This window comes from Amphiprion ocellaris, chromosome 14, assembly GCF_022539595.1.
Source record: "Amphiprion ocellaris isolate individual 3 ecotype Okinawa chromosome 14, ASM2253959v1, whole genome shotgun sequence".
Taxonomy (NCBI): Eukaryota; Metazoa; Chordata; class Actinopteri; family Pomacentridae; genus Amphiprion; species Amphiprion ocellaris.
Genome location: NC_072779.1, coordinates 26969196 through 26989633, shown reverse-complemented (window position 1 = coordinate 26989633; position 20438 = coordinate 26969196). Strand labels below are relative to the sequence as shown.

The following is a 20438-nucleotide window of genomic DNA, read 5'->3' as shown; positions in this document are numbered from 1 at the left end:
AAACACGCATGGTTGTCAGTGACAGCAGCATGCAGCCGTACTTTGATGATCTGTCCTTCACTGAAGGGCAGCTCCTCCTCAGCAGCGTCAGGATTGGGTGACATGCTGGCAGGATCATACGGAAAGAGGGCTACAAAGATGCGTATGTCACCGTCTCCTTTCGTCTTTGGTGATTCAACACTACCTGTAGACACACATACAAACATACACTATTACATTAGCTGCCTACATGAGCAAATACTTGGCACAGGGTTGATGTAATTAATAATGTTTACCATGCTTAGGTGACTTAAATTCGCACATTTGTTCCTATCATAAGAGTATTGCTTACATTATAATCCCCATAATAAATTACATCTTGAGCATATTTTCTTAATGTGTAGGAAGTCTCTTGAAGTAAATAAAAATGGAAAAATCTAATCTTGCATAAAATAATTTTCATTATTTTACATAAGTTGCTGTTGTTTTCATGCAATTACATTCATATTATTTAAAAACTGAGTATTATTATTATTACAATGACTACCACTATTTCAACCCAACAGAGTTTGCAGAGAAGCCATGCTTAGCTCACAGTGAACTCTGCAAATAGTATAACCAGCTTGCACCTCCCCCAGTGCAGTGCTGCTATGAGCAGTGTACGCCCGGCACAGGCCTGTCCTTAAAAGAGGTAATCAAGCTAAACCACTGATCCTAAGCTGCATGAGCCGTTTGACAAACGTGCACTCGTTCATGATCTGCAACTGCACTACAGTGGAAACAGTATTTGACCCACTCTTCAGTCTAAACCCGAGGACGTTCACTCACAACACAGCCACAACCTAACATCAAAAACAATATTGTCAGATGTGCTTTGAATACACTGCATGACACAGATCATGCAAAGCAGTCTATGAATTTGGCCTGTAGCTCTGTGTAGAAAATAGCAAACAAGAAGTATGACATCAGTGTGACTAAAAGCACTGCGACTGTATCCTATTTGACGATGAGAGACAAATTTGAAGAGCTGTAGTGAGCGTTTAAGCTGCACTCAAGAGACGTGCTCTCTATCTCATTAGGGAGAATCAGCCCATCTGTGGCAAGAGTCACGGGCAACGACTTGCACACTTTCACATCCTCACTGATTTTCTAGTAGATAGGACAGAACTTCTCACTGCTCCCTTCCTCTATCTATGCACGTGTACACTTGTGCATTTATGCGCTCAATCAACTGTGCATCTATACATACACCACAAAAGCCATGTTTATTAAATTAATTTAGTATCTGTGACATCTTGACAAATGAAAAGAAAGGAGTTAGGGAAAATGTAGAGGGAGGAAGAATGATAGTGGGCTTTGTACGTACATGTTGGAGGTTGTTTCTTTGCTGGCTAATCGAGGTTACTATTTTAATGTCTGTCACTTCCTCCTGTCATGACAAGCCACTTTGGGTTAAGCCGGTTCTCAGCTTAGCAGGCTCTCTCTCTCACTTCTCCACTGCAGCTACAGCACCTCTTTCTCTCTGACTCCCACCTCCCTTCCTACACAAGGTGCTAATCTGACTACCTTCATGTGAGAGAAGGCAAGGCTTGCCAACACAGCATCGCCTTGTACATTACTGCTGCAACTTTTAGTTGAGAAAGGGAAAGCAATGAGATAGAAAGGAAACATAACATCAAAAGAGGTAAAAGCCTCTGACCTTTGAGTTGCCTGGACTGCAACGTTGCAGGTTTACAAGAAATCTCTGCCTGGCCTCCCCACGATGTACTTGCCTCAGCTGGAGGGATCTGGCTGGGCTCCTGCTCAAAATGCAGAAAGTGAAATAAGACAATAAGAAAAATGTTCAGCGAAGAAACACACTCAGGTGGAGAATAAAAATGACCATTAAATGCAGTTGTTCATTTTAAAAAATAATATCTAATTATCTATGCTCACTTTTGAATTGCTAATGTGGACAAATATATCAAACTTTAGGGTTTCTTACATGCCCCAGTTACAGCATATACATGCTTTTTAGTTGCATCGCGGCGGTATTAACAGGCAGACACACAAACATCAAAGCACATCTGCTGTAAGGTAATGCAGGACAAAGCAGTGCTGTGACCAGTTTAAGATAAGAGCTGAGTGGTTTTAAAGAATGCGCAGGAGAAATTAAAAGGAAAACAGGAACTGGTGCAGTCAGAAAGAGGGAAGACACAAATAGATCAGATAGTGACAAACTCGAAGTATTTTTAAGCCACTTTCTGGCCACATTTTGGCAACACATCCAATACACTATTACTTAACAATATACTGTATTAATCATGCTTTAAACAATAAAATGTGCTGCCTGACCTCCCTCTGTCCACTCCAGTGATGACGGTTGAGAAATAAATTATCATCTACTGAATGGTGGAGTTATGTGACATCCACTAACTCAGAGGGGTAAATCCACACAGTGACAGGGGAGAGGAAGGGGCTGGGACAACACACCCAATGCAGCTGGCCTGCAGTTATGTTTACCAGTGGATCAGCTTTTGGACCTCGTCGGTGTGGAGGTCTGCAGTGCTCCACTTGAGCGCCCTCCACCCACCACTCAGAGCTCATCTGCTCCACCACCACCTCCCCGGGGATGTATTCCATGGGCTTTTCATTGTCATCTGTACCGTACTCCACATCGATCTCCACCCCTCGACTAATAGGTGACCTCACAGTTCGTACTGTTTTGCTGACTGGGTAGGGTCTTGGCGGGTTAAGGCCATGGCCAGGGCTGGTCAACGCAGTGACAGCCATCTGACTCCTTAGCATGGCCTCCCTCCTAAGGCGGTCCCCTAGCCCTCGAAGCAGTGATTTGCTGTTGTGGGTCAGCTGGGGAGGACAGCGGGCTGAGACTTGCCTGCTGGTGGGACCCTCATATAAACTCAGGTCTTCGTCAGGATAACTGATGGTGTCCACCATGTCTGCATAGCGCACCCTGTGCTGTGTCTTAGGCTTGGCCTGCAAGGGTCCATGTCTGAGTAAAGGCTCTTTGGTTAGGGACCTGGTATCCCAGTTGAAGTGGTGATGGTGGGGGGGGATGTGAGGGTGTGGGTTGGAGTGATGTGCATGATGTTGGGGGGCATGATGGAGGCGCTCTGGGTCTCTTTGGTGAAGAAGGCTGAGCCTTGGCCGAGGCTGGCCATGGTGGGTTAGGGGATCTTCTTGACTGCTGTCTTCCTCTTCTGTCACCTCGGGAATGCTGAACAGTTGCTTGCTTTGGGGAACCTGAGGAGGTAACTTAAGGATCTTTTCAACAACCTCCTCGTCACTGTCTGGTGGCTCCAACTTGAATGACTACAAGTGCCACAATTCAAAACAAGCAAGGAAGAATTGGCGATGGTGGGATGAAACATTGTATTGTCCAGTGAAAACAAAGGCAGTGGAGACAAAACAACCCGGCCATGCAAAGGAAAGAGAAAAGAAAGATAAAGAAAAGACGAACAAGAATCACAATCAAAAATACAAGAAAAAGAAACAAAGACTCAAATTGAGAGCTTAACTGTAGACAACAAACTCAAAAGAACATACTGAATGTAAAAAGTAGAACGTGCAAATACACCGATCAGGCATAACATTATGACCATCTGCCTAATATTGTGTTGGTTCCTTTTATGCTGCTAAAACTCCTCTGACCACATGGGGCATGGACACAGGACCTCTGGGGATGTCCTGTGACACCGGGATGGTGGCAATGAATTCAGTGGGTCCTGTGGGTTACAGGGTGGGACCTGCCTAGATCAGGCTTATCCTGGCTCATCTCACAAATGGTCAGTAAGATTTGGATCCTGGGGAGTGTGGAACCCGGGTGAACACTTTAGCTGTGTCGTGTTCCTTGGATCACTCCTGAGCAGTTTTTGTGGTGTGTCGGGCTGCACTGTCCTGCTAAGGGTGGCAACTGGCATCAAGGACTGCTGCTGCCATGAGGGGTGGGGTGTTAGGAGGGTTGCTTGACCAGCAATGTTTAGGTGGGTGGTACATATCAAACATACACATCAATGTCAAGACTCAAGGTTTCCCAGCATAACATTGGATTGGACAAGATGATTGATGTTATTTACTTCACCTGTCAGTGGTCATAATGTTGTGGCTGATTGGTGTGTGTGCATGTGGTAGTTGCAGTGTATGCTAGTATGCACTCATTTCTTTACCCTGTTAGCTCCAACTGTGAATCCTCTGGCTGGTGCCTCTCCAAGGTGGTCAGAGTAAAGGTCTTCCTCCTCCTCCTCTAGGATGTCAGACAGGTCGGAGCGGCTGTTGTCTGCATGGTAATCAGTGGGAGGCTCCACAAGCCCCCTGCCGTAACTCTGAGAAAAGATACAATGACAGTCTGAGTCCTATGTGAACCATTTTAAATCCGTACTGGTCATTGCCGATGACCAGTGAGTAAAGCAATAAATCTGTTAAAAAAGTAAATGTAGATGTATTTGAATTTGAAGAACTATTTACTTAAATGTTTATATTACTTGTGTATAATTAAGTGTTGTATGGCTTTCTTCATACATTTCATGCATAGGGCACTGGCCCCATGCAAGGAATGTGTTTGAGAAATGTGTTTGAAAGACAGATTCAGCAAAAGTTGACTTTTCTAAAATATGATGCAAATGTATAAAACTTCTATGATGTAGGCTTTCTAAATATGTGAGGAAACTATCAATTAATCAGTTAATTACAACTAAAAAGATAGCATCATTTAATTGAAAAGAATAAAATATAAATCCACAATTTAAAAGGGAAGTCTTCCAATTGACAGAAATGTGAGCTCTGTAGCTCCATCTGTACTTAATGCTACATTTGCTGTCACTGGCACAACACAGCAAGCACCTCTAACCAAGCTGTTGACAGCTGAGTTACATTCTGTGTAATGTACTGAGTGCAACGATAAATTGGTGGAGAACCTTTTGAATCTCTTCCTTTAAATCTGACACATTCGATCAACTAAACAACATAAAAAAAATTATGGCATTCTCTCAGGTCAATTAGTAATTAAATAGCTGAACAACTGTTAACTGTCTAAATATGTTGCCTTTTAAAAATCACCAAAATTACACCATTTATTGGGGCCAGGAACTGCAGAAACAATACAAGGGGTTTTCAATGTTTTGACGATCCTTGAACTACATGCGTTTTAATGCAGTTCCATTCAGGATAGTAAAATAATTAAAATTTTCCTAAAAATAAACCATTTGCATCAGATTCTGTAAAATGAATAAATACGGTAAATAAATAAAAATTCGGAGCTCCCCATCACAACTGAGAAGCCATGAATGACTCAGTTCCAACCGGCCGTCATGCAACAAAAATCCCGTGACTTCCTGTGTGGAAGCATTTAGAGAGATTCAGGCCAAAAATAAAATAGACTTCAGCAATAAAATAAATACACTATGGCTCAAAAATATTATACAGAGGAGGAGGATAAATACCTCATTTGTAGAGGTTGTAAAAATATAAAGATAGAAATATTTCTAGTATGTAGAGCCACCCCTTTTTTCAGTATTGGTTACTCATGTGGGCACTTGCAAATATGGTACACAGGCTGCTTCTAAGTTTTTAAAAAAAAAAATTGTTAAAAAAAAAAAAAAAAAATCAGTGGAATTTAAGTCTCACGCACCAAGGGCATTTTTGAGTTCTCTCTCCTTCTAGTCATGGTTGTGCTGCTTTCATACAGATGCAGAACTTTATATTGAAGTGAAAACAAGCCCACAGTGAGTAAAAATGTGAAAAGGAGCCAAAAACACCCAGACACTGCTTGGGGTTCAGAGGGTTAAATTCTTTCAAAGACATCAGCAACTTTATTTGTAGCGTATGTGTATTTTATACATAACCTACACCTCTGCAGCATGAGCCCTGTTAAATTAGTTGCAACACGACTTTGAATTGCAATGACACTGAGAACACCTAACTACCTAGTACATTTTTTTTCCAGTGTGTCAATGAATCAGGGCTGACCTGTAGCCTAATACAGTATGCCGGCTCTTGATCCTGCCTCAAGAACTCCTCGATGGACACCAGGCGGGTATTCTCTTGCTCTTCCTCTACCTCAGACTCTAGTGGTGAAGTGCTGAGGGGTCGCAATAGGTTGATGTCCCGAGGGTTAAGGAGGTCTGTGATTGGGGCTTTGGGTGGGGAAGGGACACGCTCAGGGGTCCCGAGCTTGGCACTAGGGTCCTCAATGAACTCCGTGATGGACGGGAATGGACGTATTGTTCCAGGGCTGTCAGTGTCTCTGTGCTGGTCCAATATGGGTGCTGCTGCCATTACTAGTGCTTGTTCAGGTGCTGGTGCTGCTACTGGAGACAGTTGAGGTGCTGAGGTGGTGGGGGAGGTCACATGAACCTGAAGATAGTCCAAAAAATGCTGTTTAAATAAAATAACTTTCTAGAGCACAAGATGTTCAAAGTCCGACAGTCTGATAAAACGAAGACAAATGTGTGCCCCCAGCTCACCCCCCATGATGCCATGGAGTCAGTTAGCTGTCGACAACAACGTGTGCTTTTTTTTAGCCTATGTTTGTTTACATTTTGGCAAACTGGCATTTATTCAAAATTAGCAGTTCCTTTTTGCAATGTGCCCATAAATGTACATACAAATTGTGATAATCTGGTCCTAAGGCTTTTAAAGTTCTAGAGTAGCCTTAATAGACTGTGTCACAGTCACTGCCACAGCTCCAACTGCTGACTGTGTTGATAAGTGAGTAAAATCACTCCTACCAATTACACTGACTATCTTCCAACTGTTTTTAAAACATCAGGATGTATCTATTACTTTCCCCTCATGCAGAATTTTGCCTCACATCTCTCTCTCCAATTAGGGGTGCATAATTATTGCCAAAATGCTAATTACAATTAATTCCATCCATAATAAATTAATAATTATTTAAAATAATTAAAATATTTTTATTGCACATCCACATTTGAACAGAGTACTGCCTCCACTTCCATGTTGTACTATATTCTCGTAATGTACAAATCTACATAAAAATAGAATTCAACATAAGGTTCTTCTTCACTAGAATTCAGTGCATCTCCTAGAGGCAAAATATAAATAAAATTGGACTCAAAATTCCTCATATGCTGAACAACTACTTATTACAATTTACCAATGTTGCTTTACCTCATCATGTGCAGGTTACAATCGATACAAGCTCACCACATAAAAGTTTCTAGTTTCCACTCAGTTACTGTAGTGTAGCAACTCAGACATTTAAGAAAAAACTACTTTGAAAAGAGTGGAATTAGGCATTTTAATTAAAGATTTACTTTATGTGCAGAGCGGTCAATTGTCTTCATTCAACTGTGGGAAGCAAAAATGAATTCACCAGCCATATAACTGATTGAAAGTAATAACTAAGTATGTAAAGTCGGCCTTCTATATATAGAAGAGTGACAGAGTGAGGATTACCACTGGAGTAATGATGGAGACTACTGGTAATGTGGCCTCACACACAGCCAAGGCAGCAGCAGATGAGGGGAGGGCCCAGGCCTTCACATATGAGGAAGATGAGAGAAGATCTTCTGAGTGGAGAGCATTACACGGGTTGGCAGCAGCCTCCACTGTGAGGCCAGTAATATGTGTGTCTGATGGCAATGTACTGGGCAGCATGGAGACTTTGGCAGCAGAGTTTCCATAGGACGGCGATAGGGGCAGGATACTGTGACCTACTGGGGTGCAGGGCAGCTGTGGCACAACTGGGGTGGTGATAGCTGGGCCTGCCATGATGGCAGCCAGCTTGCAGGGCACATTTACTGGCAAGGAGTCACAAGACTCCCCGTGGGCAGACATGGTGCGAACAGTGAGCTCCTGAGCTGCCTGCAGGGACTGGATCTGAGAGGGACCCAGCAGGGCACTGCCAGCAGTAGGAGAAGACACCTCCAGCACCTTGGATAAGAGAACGATAAGGTGTAATACAAACATTATAACTAAATATCATCTTAGCGTAGGCTAAAGACAGATAAATACATGCTAATTTCTGCTTTACTGAAAGAAATTTTAGAGTTTATCAATAAATTTAAATCCTTGCCTTTTTCTTGTCAGCATATATAGTGTATCCAGTGACACGGACTCCATTGGAGGTCCCAGCAGCATCTATAGTGACTGGCAGCCAGCTGATGAGAGCAATACCTGGAGAGGGACCATGCTCCAGCTGTACGTCCAGAGGAGCATCAGGGGGGCCTGCAGCGGTTAAAAGCATCGCACCACAGCCAGTGGCAAGAAAAATATAAACAAACATGTTTAAATATTAGCATAGTATTGAGTGTATTGCTTATACTGAAACTAGACTGCTTGGGAGGAGTAATATTAATCAGGTTAGACATATGATTCTACCAAGAAAGCTGCCATCGATCACTCTAAAGGGACATTAAGAAACTTAGAAACCATATACCTGAGTTCCCAGAATGAGGGCATGGAACTTAAGCAAATTTGAAGGATCATTTAGTGAAATACAACTCATATCTTTTATAGCATTGAATATAATCATGCATTTCAAAGGTCTGAAGCTTCTACACTCCCCTCCAAAAGTATTGGAACAATGAGGCCAGTTCCTTTATTTTTGTTGTACATTCACATTTGACATCAAACGATAAATATGAGACAACAGATCAACATTTCAGCTTTTATTTCCAGGTATTTACATCTGGATGTGATATACAACTTAGAAGATAGCACCTTTTGTTTGAACCCACCCATTTTTCATATGAGCAAAAGTATTGGAACATGTAACTGACAGGTGTGTTTTGTTGCCCTGGTGTGTCCTCTTACCTTGATTATTCAAACAATAAATAGTGCTCAATGTCTATGTTCAGTTTCAGATTTGGGTTTTTGCCTGTGTAGACTGCATCTATAGTTAGAGGTGTAACCAACATCAAAACCAGAGAGCTATCTTTGGGTGAAAAGATAGAAAATCCATCAGAGCCATTGCATAAACATTGGCCATAGCCAGTACAACTATTTAGAATGCCCTGAAGAAGAAAGAAACCAACGGTGTACTAAGTAACAGATGCCGAACAGGTAGACCAAGGAAAACAGCAGCAGTTGATGACAGAAACATTGTGAGAGCTATAAAGAAAGACCCTGAAACAACTGTTAGTGACATCAGCAACAACCTCCAGAGGGCAAGAGTGAAGGTATCACAATCTACTGTTAGCAGAAGACCTCAGAGGCTACACCAGAAGATGTATACCACTCATTAACAAGAAGAATAGGAAGGCCAGGCAAGAATTTGCCAAAAAGTACAGAGAGAGCCTCAAAAACTCTGGGACAAAGTTTTATGGACTGATGAGACAAAGGTGAACCTTTACCAAAATGATGGAAAGGCTAATATTTGGAGAAAGAAAGGATCTGCTCATGATCCTAAACATTCAAGCTCATCTGTGAAACACAGTGGAGTTAATGTCATGTCTTGGGCATGACTTCTTCTGGGATGGGCTCATTACTCTTCACTGATGATGTAACACGAGAAGACAGCAGCAAAATGATCTCAGAAGTCTACAAAAACATTCTGTCTCCCAGTTTTAAAAAAAAATGAAACCAAACTGATTGGGAGAACCTTCATGGTGCAGAATGACCCAAAACACACTGCCAAAACAAGAAAGGAGTTCATAAGGGGCAAGAAGTGGAAGGTTTTAGACTTGCCAAGTCAATCTCCAGACTTGCATTTTACCTGCCAAAGAGAAAACTGAAGGGAGTAACCCCCTAAAACAAACAACAACTGAAATAGGCTGTGGTGAAAGCCTGGAAAAGCATCACAAAAGAAGAATGTCTAAGTTGTGTATCAGATTCAGATGTAAATACCTGGAAATAAAAGCTGAAATGTTGATCTCTTGTCTCATATTCATTGTTTGATGTCAAACCCAAATGTTTTCAGACTACAGCAAAATAAAGGAATTGCCCCCACTGTTCCAATATTTTTGGAGGGGAGTGTATATGAAAAACAAATTATTGTTGACTGGGAGAAGCAGAATGGCGATAAACGTACAACAAACTGAAATCAAATTAAAGTTCAAGATTAAAAGCATAGAGCGGCATCAATGACTCTGTCCAGATACCATGCATCGCTCATTACTTTTTATTACTACCTATGATCATTTCATTCTCCCCTCATACAATACTCGCATGCTATGCTTTTCCACAGAGAAAAAACTTATCAAACAAATGTGCAAAGTGTATTTAAAGATCAGCAATGTACTAACTTGCCTCAACAATATAACCCCTCATTTGTCTAAGTAATTTCATAAGTACAAATATTTGATCAGTAGTTGCTGCAGGGGATAGTATCTGACTACTTTCCTTTCATTTAAAGCACAGCACGCTGTGCCAGAGTGCTTTGGGTGCTTAATAATGGATATGCAATTCAGAGCAGCTCTTAAAACTGTCTCAAATGAATAAACTGATGTGATAATGTTGTTGGGGGAGAATCAACACTACTGAACTTGAGACATCTTAAAAAGAGCTGCTGCATATTCATGCAGTACTATCGTGTAAATGGCTCTACAGGATTAGCAGCAGACCACTGAAGATGCATTGCTAACAGAGGGGTGGCCTACAGACTGCCACTGATATAATGGTCAATGTGACAATATAAAATGTCAGTAACTGACACCACAGGCATGTGCACAAGTTAGAAATAATATTCTTTTAAGGAAAAAAAGCTTTTTTTAAGCTTATGAACACAATCTTGGATTTATACGTAAGTATAAAATTAATAGAATAGATTTTAAGTTGATGATACAAGTTCAGACAAAGTAAGAATAATTATTTTCCACACTGGTAATAGGATTTCACTCAAAAGGTATCCAGATCCTTTCAACTGGATCTAACATCTGAACCAAACAGTACCTTGCATGTTGGAGAAAAACTGGTGCTGCCGATTTATGATCTACAGACTATGCTTAAGTGTACTTAGCATTGCACCTTCAGAGAACATCTGATAGATAAAATACTGATTTCTGACCTGCCATCAGTGTGGTGAAGGTGATTGTAGCGCTTCTGTGTTCACGTCTCTCCACAGGTAACTCCCATGGTGTGCGGTGCGGCCGTGCCTCCACTTTGACTGTGTACTGCAGGCTGGGCAAGAGGTTATTGAGGCACAGCGAGTAGCAGCCAGCCTTTACCAGCTCACACTCCTCCTCATTCAAGGACACAATGTGCACATAGTTACTGTTGCTGGGCAGCCAGGTCAGGTTGGCAGAGGTGGCAGTGACCCTTTCCACACGCAACTGCGTGGGCGCCACACAAACATCCCGACCGACCAACATGCTGCAGCGGAGCTGGTCAGAGAGACCCTTCTCTGTCAGGCTTTGAACTGACACACGGTAGGCCTTGAGATTTATGTCTAGCCGCTCCAGTACCGCTTTGGTCTGGGAGCCAAAGGGCACATTGAGCCGCAGCTCCTGGTCCACATATACATTATAGCTCCACACATTGCCCCACCCAGCCGGCACCAACGGAGGGTCCCAGCCAATGATGATACTCTTGGCAAGCTGCTTGATAAGGGTGAGCTTACGTGGGTAAGGCACAATGTCCACTCCCACCTCCTCCAAATCCAAGTCCAGGCCGTTGGTGAGGGGGGCTGGGACAGCCAAGGCTGATGCTGAATCTGAGGTGGCTGAGGCAGGGCCAGAGGCAGCAGAGGCCTCTGTCCTTTCCGAGGCGCTGACGCCCATGTGGAGGTGATGCTGGTGGCTGGCACTATGCAGGCTGCTTTCTAGCAGGGAATTATGGGACACATCCACTGTCTCTGGATGGTGACTGCTCATTACATCGTCGTCTGATACACGTTCCACAAAGTTAGAGGGGACCAGCCCTCTTCTTCCATCCATCAGCTCTCCTGAAAAGAGTCAGAATAAAATAGTGAACATCATGTACAGATAGAAACATGAAGTTGGTGACACAAAAAAAAGAAATCATACTCCACAGATACCTTCATAGAAACCGTCATCATCCATGTCACCATACACGTAGATGTATTCTCCAGCAGTGAGTGGCAGCTCCACCTCAGGGTTGTCATTGGGGCCATCATAAGGATAATAGCTATTGCAATGTAAATTTGCAGTGAAATAGTTTTACTACATAATAAACTGTTGTTGTAGGGAGTCAACTATTGTATTAGTTAAATCTTTACCTGTATCTTGCAATAAAAACCTGAAGCTTTGCTGCTGCTCTGCTGGCGGTGAAAGGTGCCGGGGCAACGTCAATGTCCAACTCCTCTACTTCACTGGCAGTGTCCACCTGAGAGCAGCATGAAGAGAGAGTGAATTTATAACAGATGGTAAAAATTTTAAGAAAGCTTAAAACAGTAATTGTGAACAAATATGAAAAGGAATAAAGGTTTTATTCTTCTAACACAGTAAATCCAAACTCTATAAAACAGTAGGGGAAAAGCAGATGAACCTGGAAGGTGACTGCAACAAAAAGTGGATTCACTGTTGAATGACTTGAATGAACGATCTTCATACTTTAAAACTACTGAGGATCACATGACATTTGATACACAGAGGACAAACTAATGCAGTCTGACACAACAGACCTTATAATGTTCAGGATATGTTAAAACTATTTCAGACAGGGTTTGATTCAACTGTATCATCTTTTAGGAGGCTGTTTCAAATATTTTGTCTACCCCATTAAAATTTCCTTGGTGCAACGAATTAATATTCTTCTCAACATTGAAATTTTCCTCTGGCAGAGAATAACATCAAATTTTCTGCTCAATGAGTACACAAAGGTATGTGAGGTAAAAGTTTACAAATCACTGTAAAGGAAATCATTGTGTTTCATTCTGTTTTTTTGTATTTTTTACTGGAGGAAAATCTGACTGAAGCAAAGGAAGTATTTGGTAAACACCTATCTACGACCCATAAATGATCTAGAGAGGTAGATAATAGTAAAAATAAAATGTTTTATATTGTTTTATTGTGATTAATACGAAGGAGGCATGACTGAAAATAGAGAATCACCTTAATAACTAATGTGGAGTTTGATTTTCATTCATACCAGCTACACACAAGACAATAAGAAAGGTGTATTTATAGTTACCCAGGAAAACATTTTTCAGGATAATCACCTACAACTACTACTGTATAACCTTCATAATCCACAGTGCAGAGTGGATTATCTCACTAAATATGAGCTTTGTTTAACTGTAGGCAGACTAGTGAGAGGATGAAAAGACCACCAACCCATCTGCCACACAAGACCAGGCACTGACTGTTAGAAGACGTGGCAGAATACAAATACTCTTGGCAAAAAATTAAATTATTTATTTAATGTATATGAGAAGAAGAAGCTGTTGCATCTTCAGTTACAGTTAGTACTTGCATGAGATGACGGGGAGGTTAAGGAGGGCATTTTAATCCATTCAATCCACAGAAACAATCGTGCATGAGTGTCTTAGTAATCTTGATGACTAATCTGCCTGTCGATGAAGAAACAAAGAAGGAGGAAGATTTTCCGAGAGGCATCCGGCACAATGACGCAACCTGGATGAATATTAGGCGACTAGCGGGGCATTTTTAATAATCAAACAAGGAAAGGCAGGACTCTCCAAGTAACTCATGACACGATATTGTTATAATACGTTGTGACTGAAGAAGGAAATACACTCCTAAAAAGGCAAAAAAGCATTCATTATGTATTTTTTCAGTGCATTGTGGTGTTAATGTTTGTACATACTGTATCCTTGTTATTATTCAGTTTTAATAATGAGTCAATTCCATTAATAAGCTCATTTATAAACTGTCCTGTACTGTCTGCTACTTGAAGTTTGGCAATGTCCGTTCACTTTACCCTCAATGTCACCACAATTAGTCAAGAGCGAGTGACTCTAATAAGTCAAAGTGCTGGGGAATCCATTTACAGTGCCTGCATGTATAGCATACATATTGATAGTAGTGCCTGTGTATCTATAATGTATTGCAAGAAGAAATTTTACATATCCTATATATTGCCATATTAATATTCTGTCCCAGCCCTACTCCAAATTAAACCTTCATCTGCCCATCAAATGTTAGCATAACCAAGCAGATATCAATAGTAGCTAGCAGGCTACAAATTTAATAGCCATAATACAATATGAGTGACAGTATCAAAAACATAAAATAAAAAACAAGGCAAAAAATGAATCCAAATCTAAATATATCTGTTGCTGATTTGTCTGCTTTGTTTCGTTTAATGTATGCCACTGATCTGCCCCTGAACCAGAGATTAATATCTTAATATAATACATTTACATCATATTATGTCACAGTCCCAGCCTGACCCCCTGTCTGCCGTCTTCTCCCCCTCTTCTTCTCTCTCTCTCTTCTTCTCCTCCTTGCTTCTCTCTTCCTCTCTTTCCCTCCTCTCCCTCATTTCTACCTGCTTGCCTCCTCCTCGGCACCTCCCCCCTCTGCTCTACGCACCTGGTTGGACTGCTGATTCTAGCGCTGTGGATACAGCTGTGCAGGAAGCACAGCTGCACCACATCAATAATCAGCTCCACTTAAAACCCAGGTCATCCCACCAGTCTCTGCCGGGTCATAGCCAAAGCTTCAACGACACAGTCAGTGGTGGTTCTTGCAGCATTCTGTTGCTGGTGCTTTTAGGCGCATATTAATTCTCTGTATTCTTCTGCCGTTCCTGCCGGCCTGTCTACTCTCGGCTCGGGCCTGCCTGCCGAGCCGCCGCTCCCTGTCTCCCGCGGCCGGCGTCGGTTTCTGCCGTTGCCCTGGACTACTGTGATTCGCGGTCCCATCAGTTATGCCCTGGTGAGCCGCTCCGCAGCTGGACCCCACCCGTGCCCTGCCGCTCTCCAGCTGGCACGGTTGCTGGATCGCTGGTCCTCCTTGCCAGTCTGCCCTCTCCCTCCCTGCTTTGTTTTCCTGGCTTGTAAGTCCGCCGGTTTTGGTTGTGAGTTGTTGTTTTAGATCCGGTAACTATCCTTTATAGTCGTTGTCAGTTCTTAGCTTTGAGTTTATTTAATCCTGTTATTTCCTTGATTATTTACCTGGACTTTCCCTAGTTGGCTCTGGTTTGTTTGTATTTACTTATTCTGTTTAAATAAATTTCCTTTGTTGAACTGACCTGTCTGTGCCTGTACTGTGTGTCTGCACTCTGGGTTCTGACTCCCCCCGCCGTAACATAATAAGCTTAACATTTGTATGGTCACTGTTAAATGATGACAATATTTGCAACAAAAAACAAAAGAAGGAATTAGCTTTTAAATAAGTAACAAGTAAGGCATAGAAAATTCTCATTGCTGGTACCTCATGTGTTGGGCTTGATTTGTGTGGACTGAGGTGGGTGTCGGACTTGGGGGTGAGGTGTGTGGTTTCTGACTTGCTGGAGGAAGATCCTGACTTGCTGACGCCGATGGTGGGCAGCTCTCGATGCTTAGTGACAGGCGAGCGCTCCACCCTGGACAGCCCTGCAGCATGGGGAGTGGCCCCCATACGCAGAGTAGCGGCCACATCTAGCAGGAAAGAGGGGAAAAGGGTAATCCATGAGTTTAGTGGACAACCACAGCCCTGTCTCTGGTTAACCTGGCTGAATCCATGAGCTGCAAGGTGGGCACGGTCACGGGTTGACATGCAGGAGGCTCAAGGTTGAATGTGGCTGATTAAACAGTGGAGGGAAAAAAAAATCCTGTCTCCATCTGTCTGAGGTCAGAGGTTACGCTACCTTGTGGCAACGAGTCACACACCAGCACTGTTAAGGGGCTTAACTGGTTCCATGCTCGACATACATTTCAGCCCATGAGCACTGACCCTCGTGTGATGGTGAGAATTACATACAGGCTCTGTTACAGAGCCGGACTGTTACAGTGTGGGTGAGATGACAAGGTGGAGCATGCTGTGCTTTTGTGACAGCGTCCTACATATTTAATGAGTAACAGAGACGGAGAGCATACCGAGCGGATCGTTACCCTCAGGGCAGGAGAGAGTGTCACCTCCCTCAAGACTCCAGAAGGCTATTTCACCCAGGGACACCATATCCCATGAGCCACCTGTGCAGTCTAAAACACATGCATAGTGTAGGAGAGAGAAGGTGGATACAGAGGAGGAAAGATTTGGACTAGATTTGCACTGTTTTTATATTTCAGGCAGTTGTGGCTGAGATTACATTTTAATGTAAACTATCTTATAAACAACACTTTTACGTACAGGTAAGGAGATTAAGTGTCAAGTTCACATTACAAATAAACGTAGGAGATGCACTGGTATTAAAAAAAATTAGAAATTTCATTTGTCCTTACTGTTCAAAGGAAAACTGCAGAGTCAATAATGAAAATCTCTTTTTAAAAAAATTCTGAAAAAAACTATGCTAAATGAGATGGTTTAAAAATGGCTTAGGATGCTTTTGAAGGCATTTTGCAATATTCTTGTTCTGCATTTCACAAACCATGTTTTGCGCCAAAGGTCAATTCCTCTTTTTGTGAGAAGATTTTCTTTGAAAACAAGACAAGAACATGACCTAAAATTATATACTATAAAAGTCTAATTATGGGTAGGTAACAATTTAACAAGCAGAAGAAGGCAAATTGACTTCATTTCTGTGCTCTGTTATGATAAATTAAGATGTTACTGAAATTGTTGCAACACAGCGATATTGTATTTGATCATTTGGAAGTACTATTTTGCTAATATCTAGTTATCATGTAGGAAAGCATTTTTTGGATATTTTAAATTAAGTACGTAAAATAACTCTCTCAAGAAAAAAACACTAATAATCCACTGACGTACAGTCAAACGCAGTAAGAAATCTATTAAGAGCAAAACACTTCAAACTTCTCACCTCGTTCAGTAGTCAGGCCCACCCCATTAGTCAGAACAGAGAGGCTGGGATTGTTGAGGAGGCTAGAGCTGGCCAAGTCCACCTTCGAGGCCTGCAGTCGAAACTTCTCCAACTCTTGGGATAGCAAGCCAAACTGTTCGCTCTGGCTGCGACATTTCTCCTCCAGCTCTCGTACCTTCGACTTTACGCAAAGTGTAACGAACATGGAGAAGATTTATCAGTAAAAACACAGCGCTGTACATATTAACTGAAAAAATCCACCTTTCAACACTGTCAGATAGGATATCATTATCTAGTGATAATTACTAAATGTCAGTGGAAATTGTGCAATGTGGCACTATATAGTATGCTTTTCCTGAATACATTTTAAGTGCACCTAAGCTTATATACACACAAACAACTGAACTAATCTTGTTTAGCAGCATGTGAATGCAGTGCATGTATTTTAATGTGAATTTCTACTGAGGAATCAACACTGAGAGTAGATAAAATCAACCTTCTTTATAAATCATCAGCGTCAATGCAGAAATCTTTTGTCGATACAGTCTATTACATGGTAACTATTGAAAATGTTTTCTATCATTGATTGCCATATTTTTGAAGAATTAAATTTCAAATATGACCTATGAGAGTTTTGGTGGATGGAAAAATGGAACAACACATGTACAACAAAAACAATAAAGCAATTCAGTGTAAGGTTAGGTTTCTGCAAGACAGACATGACAAACTGTCAATGAAGCATTTGTTTAAGCTGCAAACACAAATGACAGAGAATTACAGGCTCAATGGAAGAAAGGCGGAGGGGTAGTTTTCTGGTAAAATGGGAAACAGGTGTAAAAGTTGGTAGGGTACCACAGTTTATGAGATGTTACATGTTTTTTCCTTTCTACATTCGCTTGAGTTCACTTAAACAAAGCCACTATACAGCCGAGTTATTTGTCAGAACACTGCAGAGGTTTCTCTCAGCCCTACTCAGTTTCTATATGTGGCTGATTTCACTTCCGGTTGCGGTGGGAGTTTCCTGGCAGGCTGATCTGACAAAAGCCTCTGCACGAAACTGTCTGAACAACATTTCCTGTTAGCTCTCACCTACGCAAAACCAAGTCTGCAGTCAATCGTTATCTAGCTACACTGAGCTGAAGTGGCATGACTACTAAAACTCTGAAGAAAATCACTTACAAACTTTAAATAAATGCTATTACAGTGCGAGTTAGGGATGAGTTGCATAAAACAACATGATAAAGGTGGCAACTATTCTCAGTGCAGCTGGGAGTGATAACTGTGTCACAGATACACTGTTATCTGGCCTCATGTGAATGACCTGATTTACACACACTTTGGTAACCTAAAAAAAAGCATCAGCATCAAATGGGCTGCTGTTCTCACATGAAGCATCTATCAAGGGCTGTTTTACAGCAAATACTCCTGCTTCAAATTAAACTGCACATATAAATTACAAATGATGTTCAAACTTAGCTGAGTTGTAACAATTGGGGTTTGGTGGTTCCATCTACAGGGACTGGGGAAGGTTTTAACCCTTTGATGCGCAACGTTGGTCAAGAGATACTCATTTTCCATTGAATTTGGGTCACTTTTGACCAATGTTGGTTAACAAAGGGTTAAAGCTTTAAGATAAATTATTCGGCCCAGGAGCTTATAAAATACCTGCATGCAGTCCAGTGTACTCTGGTTAGCAAAAAGACAACACAAAGGACAAAACAGAACACAAAACAAACACATGCTTGTAAAACAATGAATCTGGGAAAATAAATTATATTAATAAAGCAGAAACACAGCAGTCAGAGTCCAGGTCGGATAGAAAATCCTCTCAGAAGCCAGAATCACTAGAATGTCTCTTGGCCCTCGTGTAGTAAACATCTGCTTTTTAAATTAACTCACACATTCCTTATAATCTTCCAAAATCATGCTTTTAACAGATTGAGAGAGGCTCTGTTTTGACTTGGCAACAAAGCTCAGGCCCTCAGGAGGGAAAGAAACTTCCTCCTGTGATGCTTTAAGTTTAAATAGAGACAGAAAGTGTAGAGAAACAAAGCCAGGGGGAAGGAAGCAAGCCATTTTTTAAACAGGAGCATCTACACTCTACCAGCTCCCTCCGCAACACAAGCTGAGTCAACTCCTAAAATAAAATACATACTTCTTTAAGGAACAAACTCAAGTAACAAAATGCACTCTGTAAAATGAGGAGCACAGACAAAAGCCATACATAGTCATCAACTGCGGATGATGAAAATTTTTGAGTTGCTGCAGGCACTAAACTTTTCTTTATCTATTTTCATCATTCAAAATCAGCAGCCAATCAGACAGATGGGGATTTCAACTGTCATCAGATGTCTGCATTCATTTTAAATTCAAAGTGTGTCACGCTCGCACTGAGAGCAAGCAGAAATGTCAAAAAGCAACGGAGCAGCCATCTGTTCAAACCGTTTTCTTGGCCTACCAGTCCAACAAAAATATGAGCCTTTTCTGCAGCAGCTTCTCAGCCAGGTGTTTAGATAAGAACAGAAAGCTCACTGTAAGGCTTAAGTGGAACTGAGAGGTCTTTTACAGACTGCAAACATGGAGAGAATTGAATATTTACACTGTTTTTGTTCAGTGTTACTGAAACAGAAAATATTTTAATCGTGAATTCATTTTTATTTTATCACACTGGCATACCCTGGTCCTCCCCCTGATGTCTGACGTTTCCATCTTCTTCTGTGTGACTTTACTAAACACTAGCAGCTTTTATTTTTATTTTTTGCTAAGTCATCTCAAATGCTTGAAAGCACCTTTGGGTACACCATGCAGTGCTTTTATTACTGTAAAAACACCGCATGGTATATAAATAATTTATTAGCTTTTCTACTCTGCTGAGCAGACACAGTGATGCAATACAAACTCACCTCCAGCATCTGAACCACTCCTTCATGCTCCCTCTTGGCGAATAACTGAGCCTGAAAAAAATAAAAGACATTAAAGTCTTGATAACATTGGTTGTTTGGCCATAAAATTGTAATTCCCAGCACAGCAAGCCCTGTCAACAAGACTTGATGCTTTATTGGTGCCCAAATGTTGCCTCCTGCTGGACAAAGCCCCCCACCAGCTTAAATTACAGTGAAAGCAACCTATAGACCATGAGGGTGGGATTTTCATAAAAAATACTTGTCAGATTTGTGTTCAAGAGGCTGTGCTTCTTACCCGCTGTAACCGTTTGATTTCATCCTGTTTGAACTTAAGGATAGCCAGTGCCTGCTCATGTTCCAATTCCAGCTGCTGCCTTCGCTCGGCGACCTCTCGCATGTGCTGTTCAAAAGGAAAACAATGCATCAGAAGAAGTCTGAAGGAGTAAAACTGAAAATAACACTGTCCTTGACTTCAGCACTACCTTTAGGACCTGCTCTAGGTTCTCCAGTTTGGCACGGAGTCTCTGGTTCTCCTTGAGAACGGAATTGTGTTGAGCAGTCACTTCAGAGAGACCTTCCCTCAGCTCCTCATTCTCAGCCCGAGTCTTTAAAAAACAACAGTAGGTTAACTGACTGATCAATGCAACCCCAGATCTCAAGCTTGAGGTTGGTGTGTAAAATATTATCACAGCTGACCACTATGATTGCCAATACAATGAAATTGAGAACAAAAACTATACATGCTCTTGTGTTCAGAGGCTGGACAGGTCA

At 41.7% G+C, this 20438-nt stretch overlaps 1 protein-coding gene across 18 annotated transcripts in view; it reads right to left on the bottom strand.

Moving 5' to 3' along the window:
• The window catches only part of LOC111567935 (RIMS-binding protein 2), a 112448-nt gene that overhangs the window by 10492 nt on the left and 81518 nt on the right, over nucleotides 1–20438 (bottom strand). For 12 of the 18 annotated variants that reach the window (XM_035947709.2, XM_035947712.2, XM_035947713.2 and 9 more), the window contains 18 exons: nucleotides 20150–20272; nucleotides 19963–20067; nucleotides 19668–19718; nucleotides 18430–18450; nucleotides 16765–16945; nucleotides 15881–15985; nucleotides 15237–15442; nucleotides 12116–12222; nucleotides 11915–12024; nucleotides 10946–11821; nucleotides 8378–8404; nucleotides 8015–8166; nucleotides 7396–7872; nucleotides 5944–6330; nucleotides 4146–4301; nucleotides 2482–3291; nucleotides 1679–1778; nucleotides 42–184 (listed from right to left, as the gene is read on the bottom strand). In XM_035947709.2, the coding sequence (XP_035803602.2) occupies nucleotides 42–184; nucleotides 1679–1778; nucleotides 2482–3291; nucleotides 4146–4301; nucleotides 5944–6330; nucleotides 7396–7872; nucleotides 8015–8166; nucleotides 8378–8404; nucleotides 10946–11821; nucleotides 11915–12024; nucleotides 12116–12222; nucleotides 15237–15442; nucleotides 15881–15985; nucleotides 16765–16945; nucleotides 18430–18450; nucleotides 19668–19718; nucleotides 19963–20067; nucleotides 20150–20272 (4137 nt within the window). The remainder of the gene's footprint in view (nucleotides 1–41; nucleotides 185–1678; nucleotides 1779–2481; nucleotides 3292–4145; nucleotides 4302–5943; nucleotides 6331–7395; nucleotides 7873–8014; nucleotides 8167–8377; nucleotides 8405–10945; nucleotides 11822–11914; nucleotides 12025–12115; nucleotides 12223–15236; nucleotides 15443–15880; nucleotides 15986–16764; nucleotides 16946–18429; nucleotides 18451–19667; nucleotides 19719–19962; nucleotides 20068–20149; nucleotides 20273–20438) is intronic. The other 6 variants (XM_055017161.1, XM_035947711.2, XM_035947714.2 and 3 more) reach the window with 6 other exon arrangements.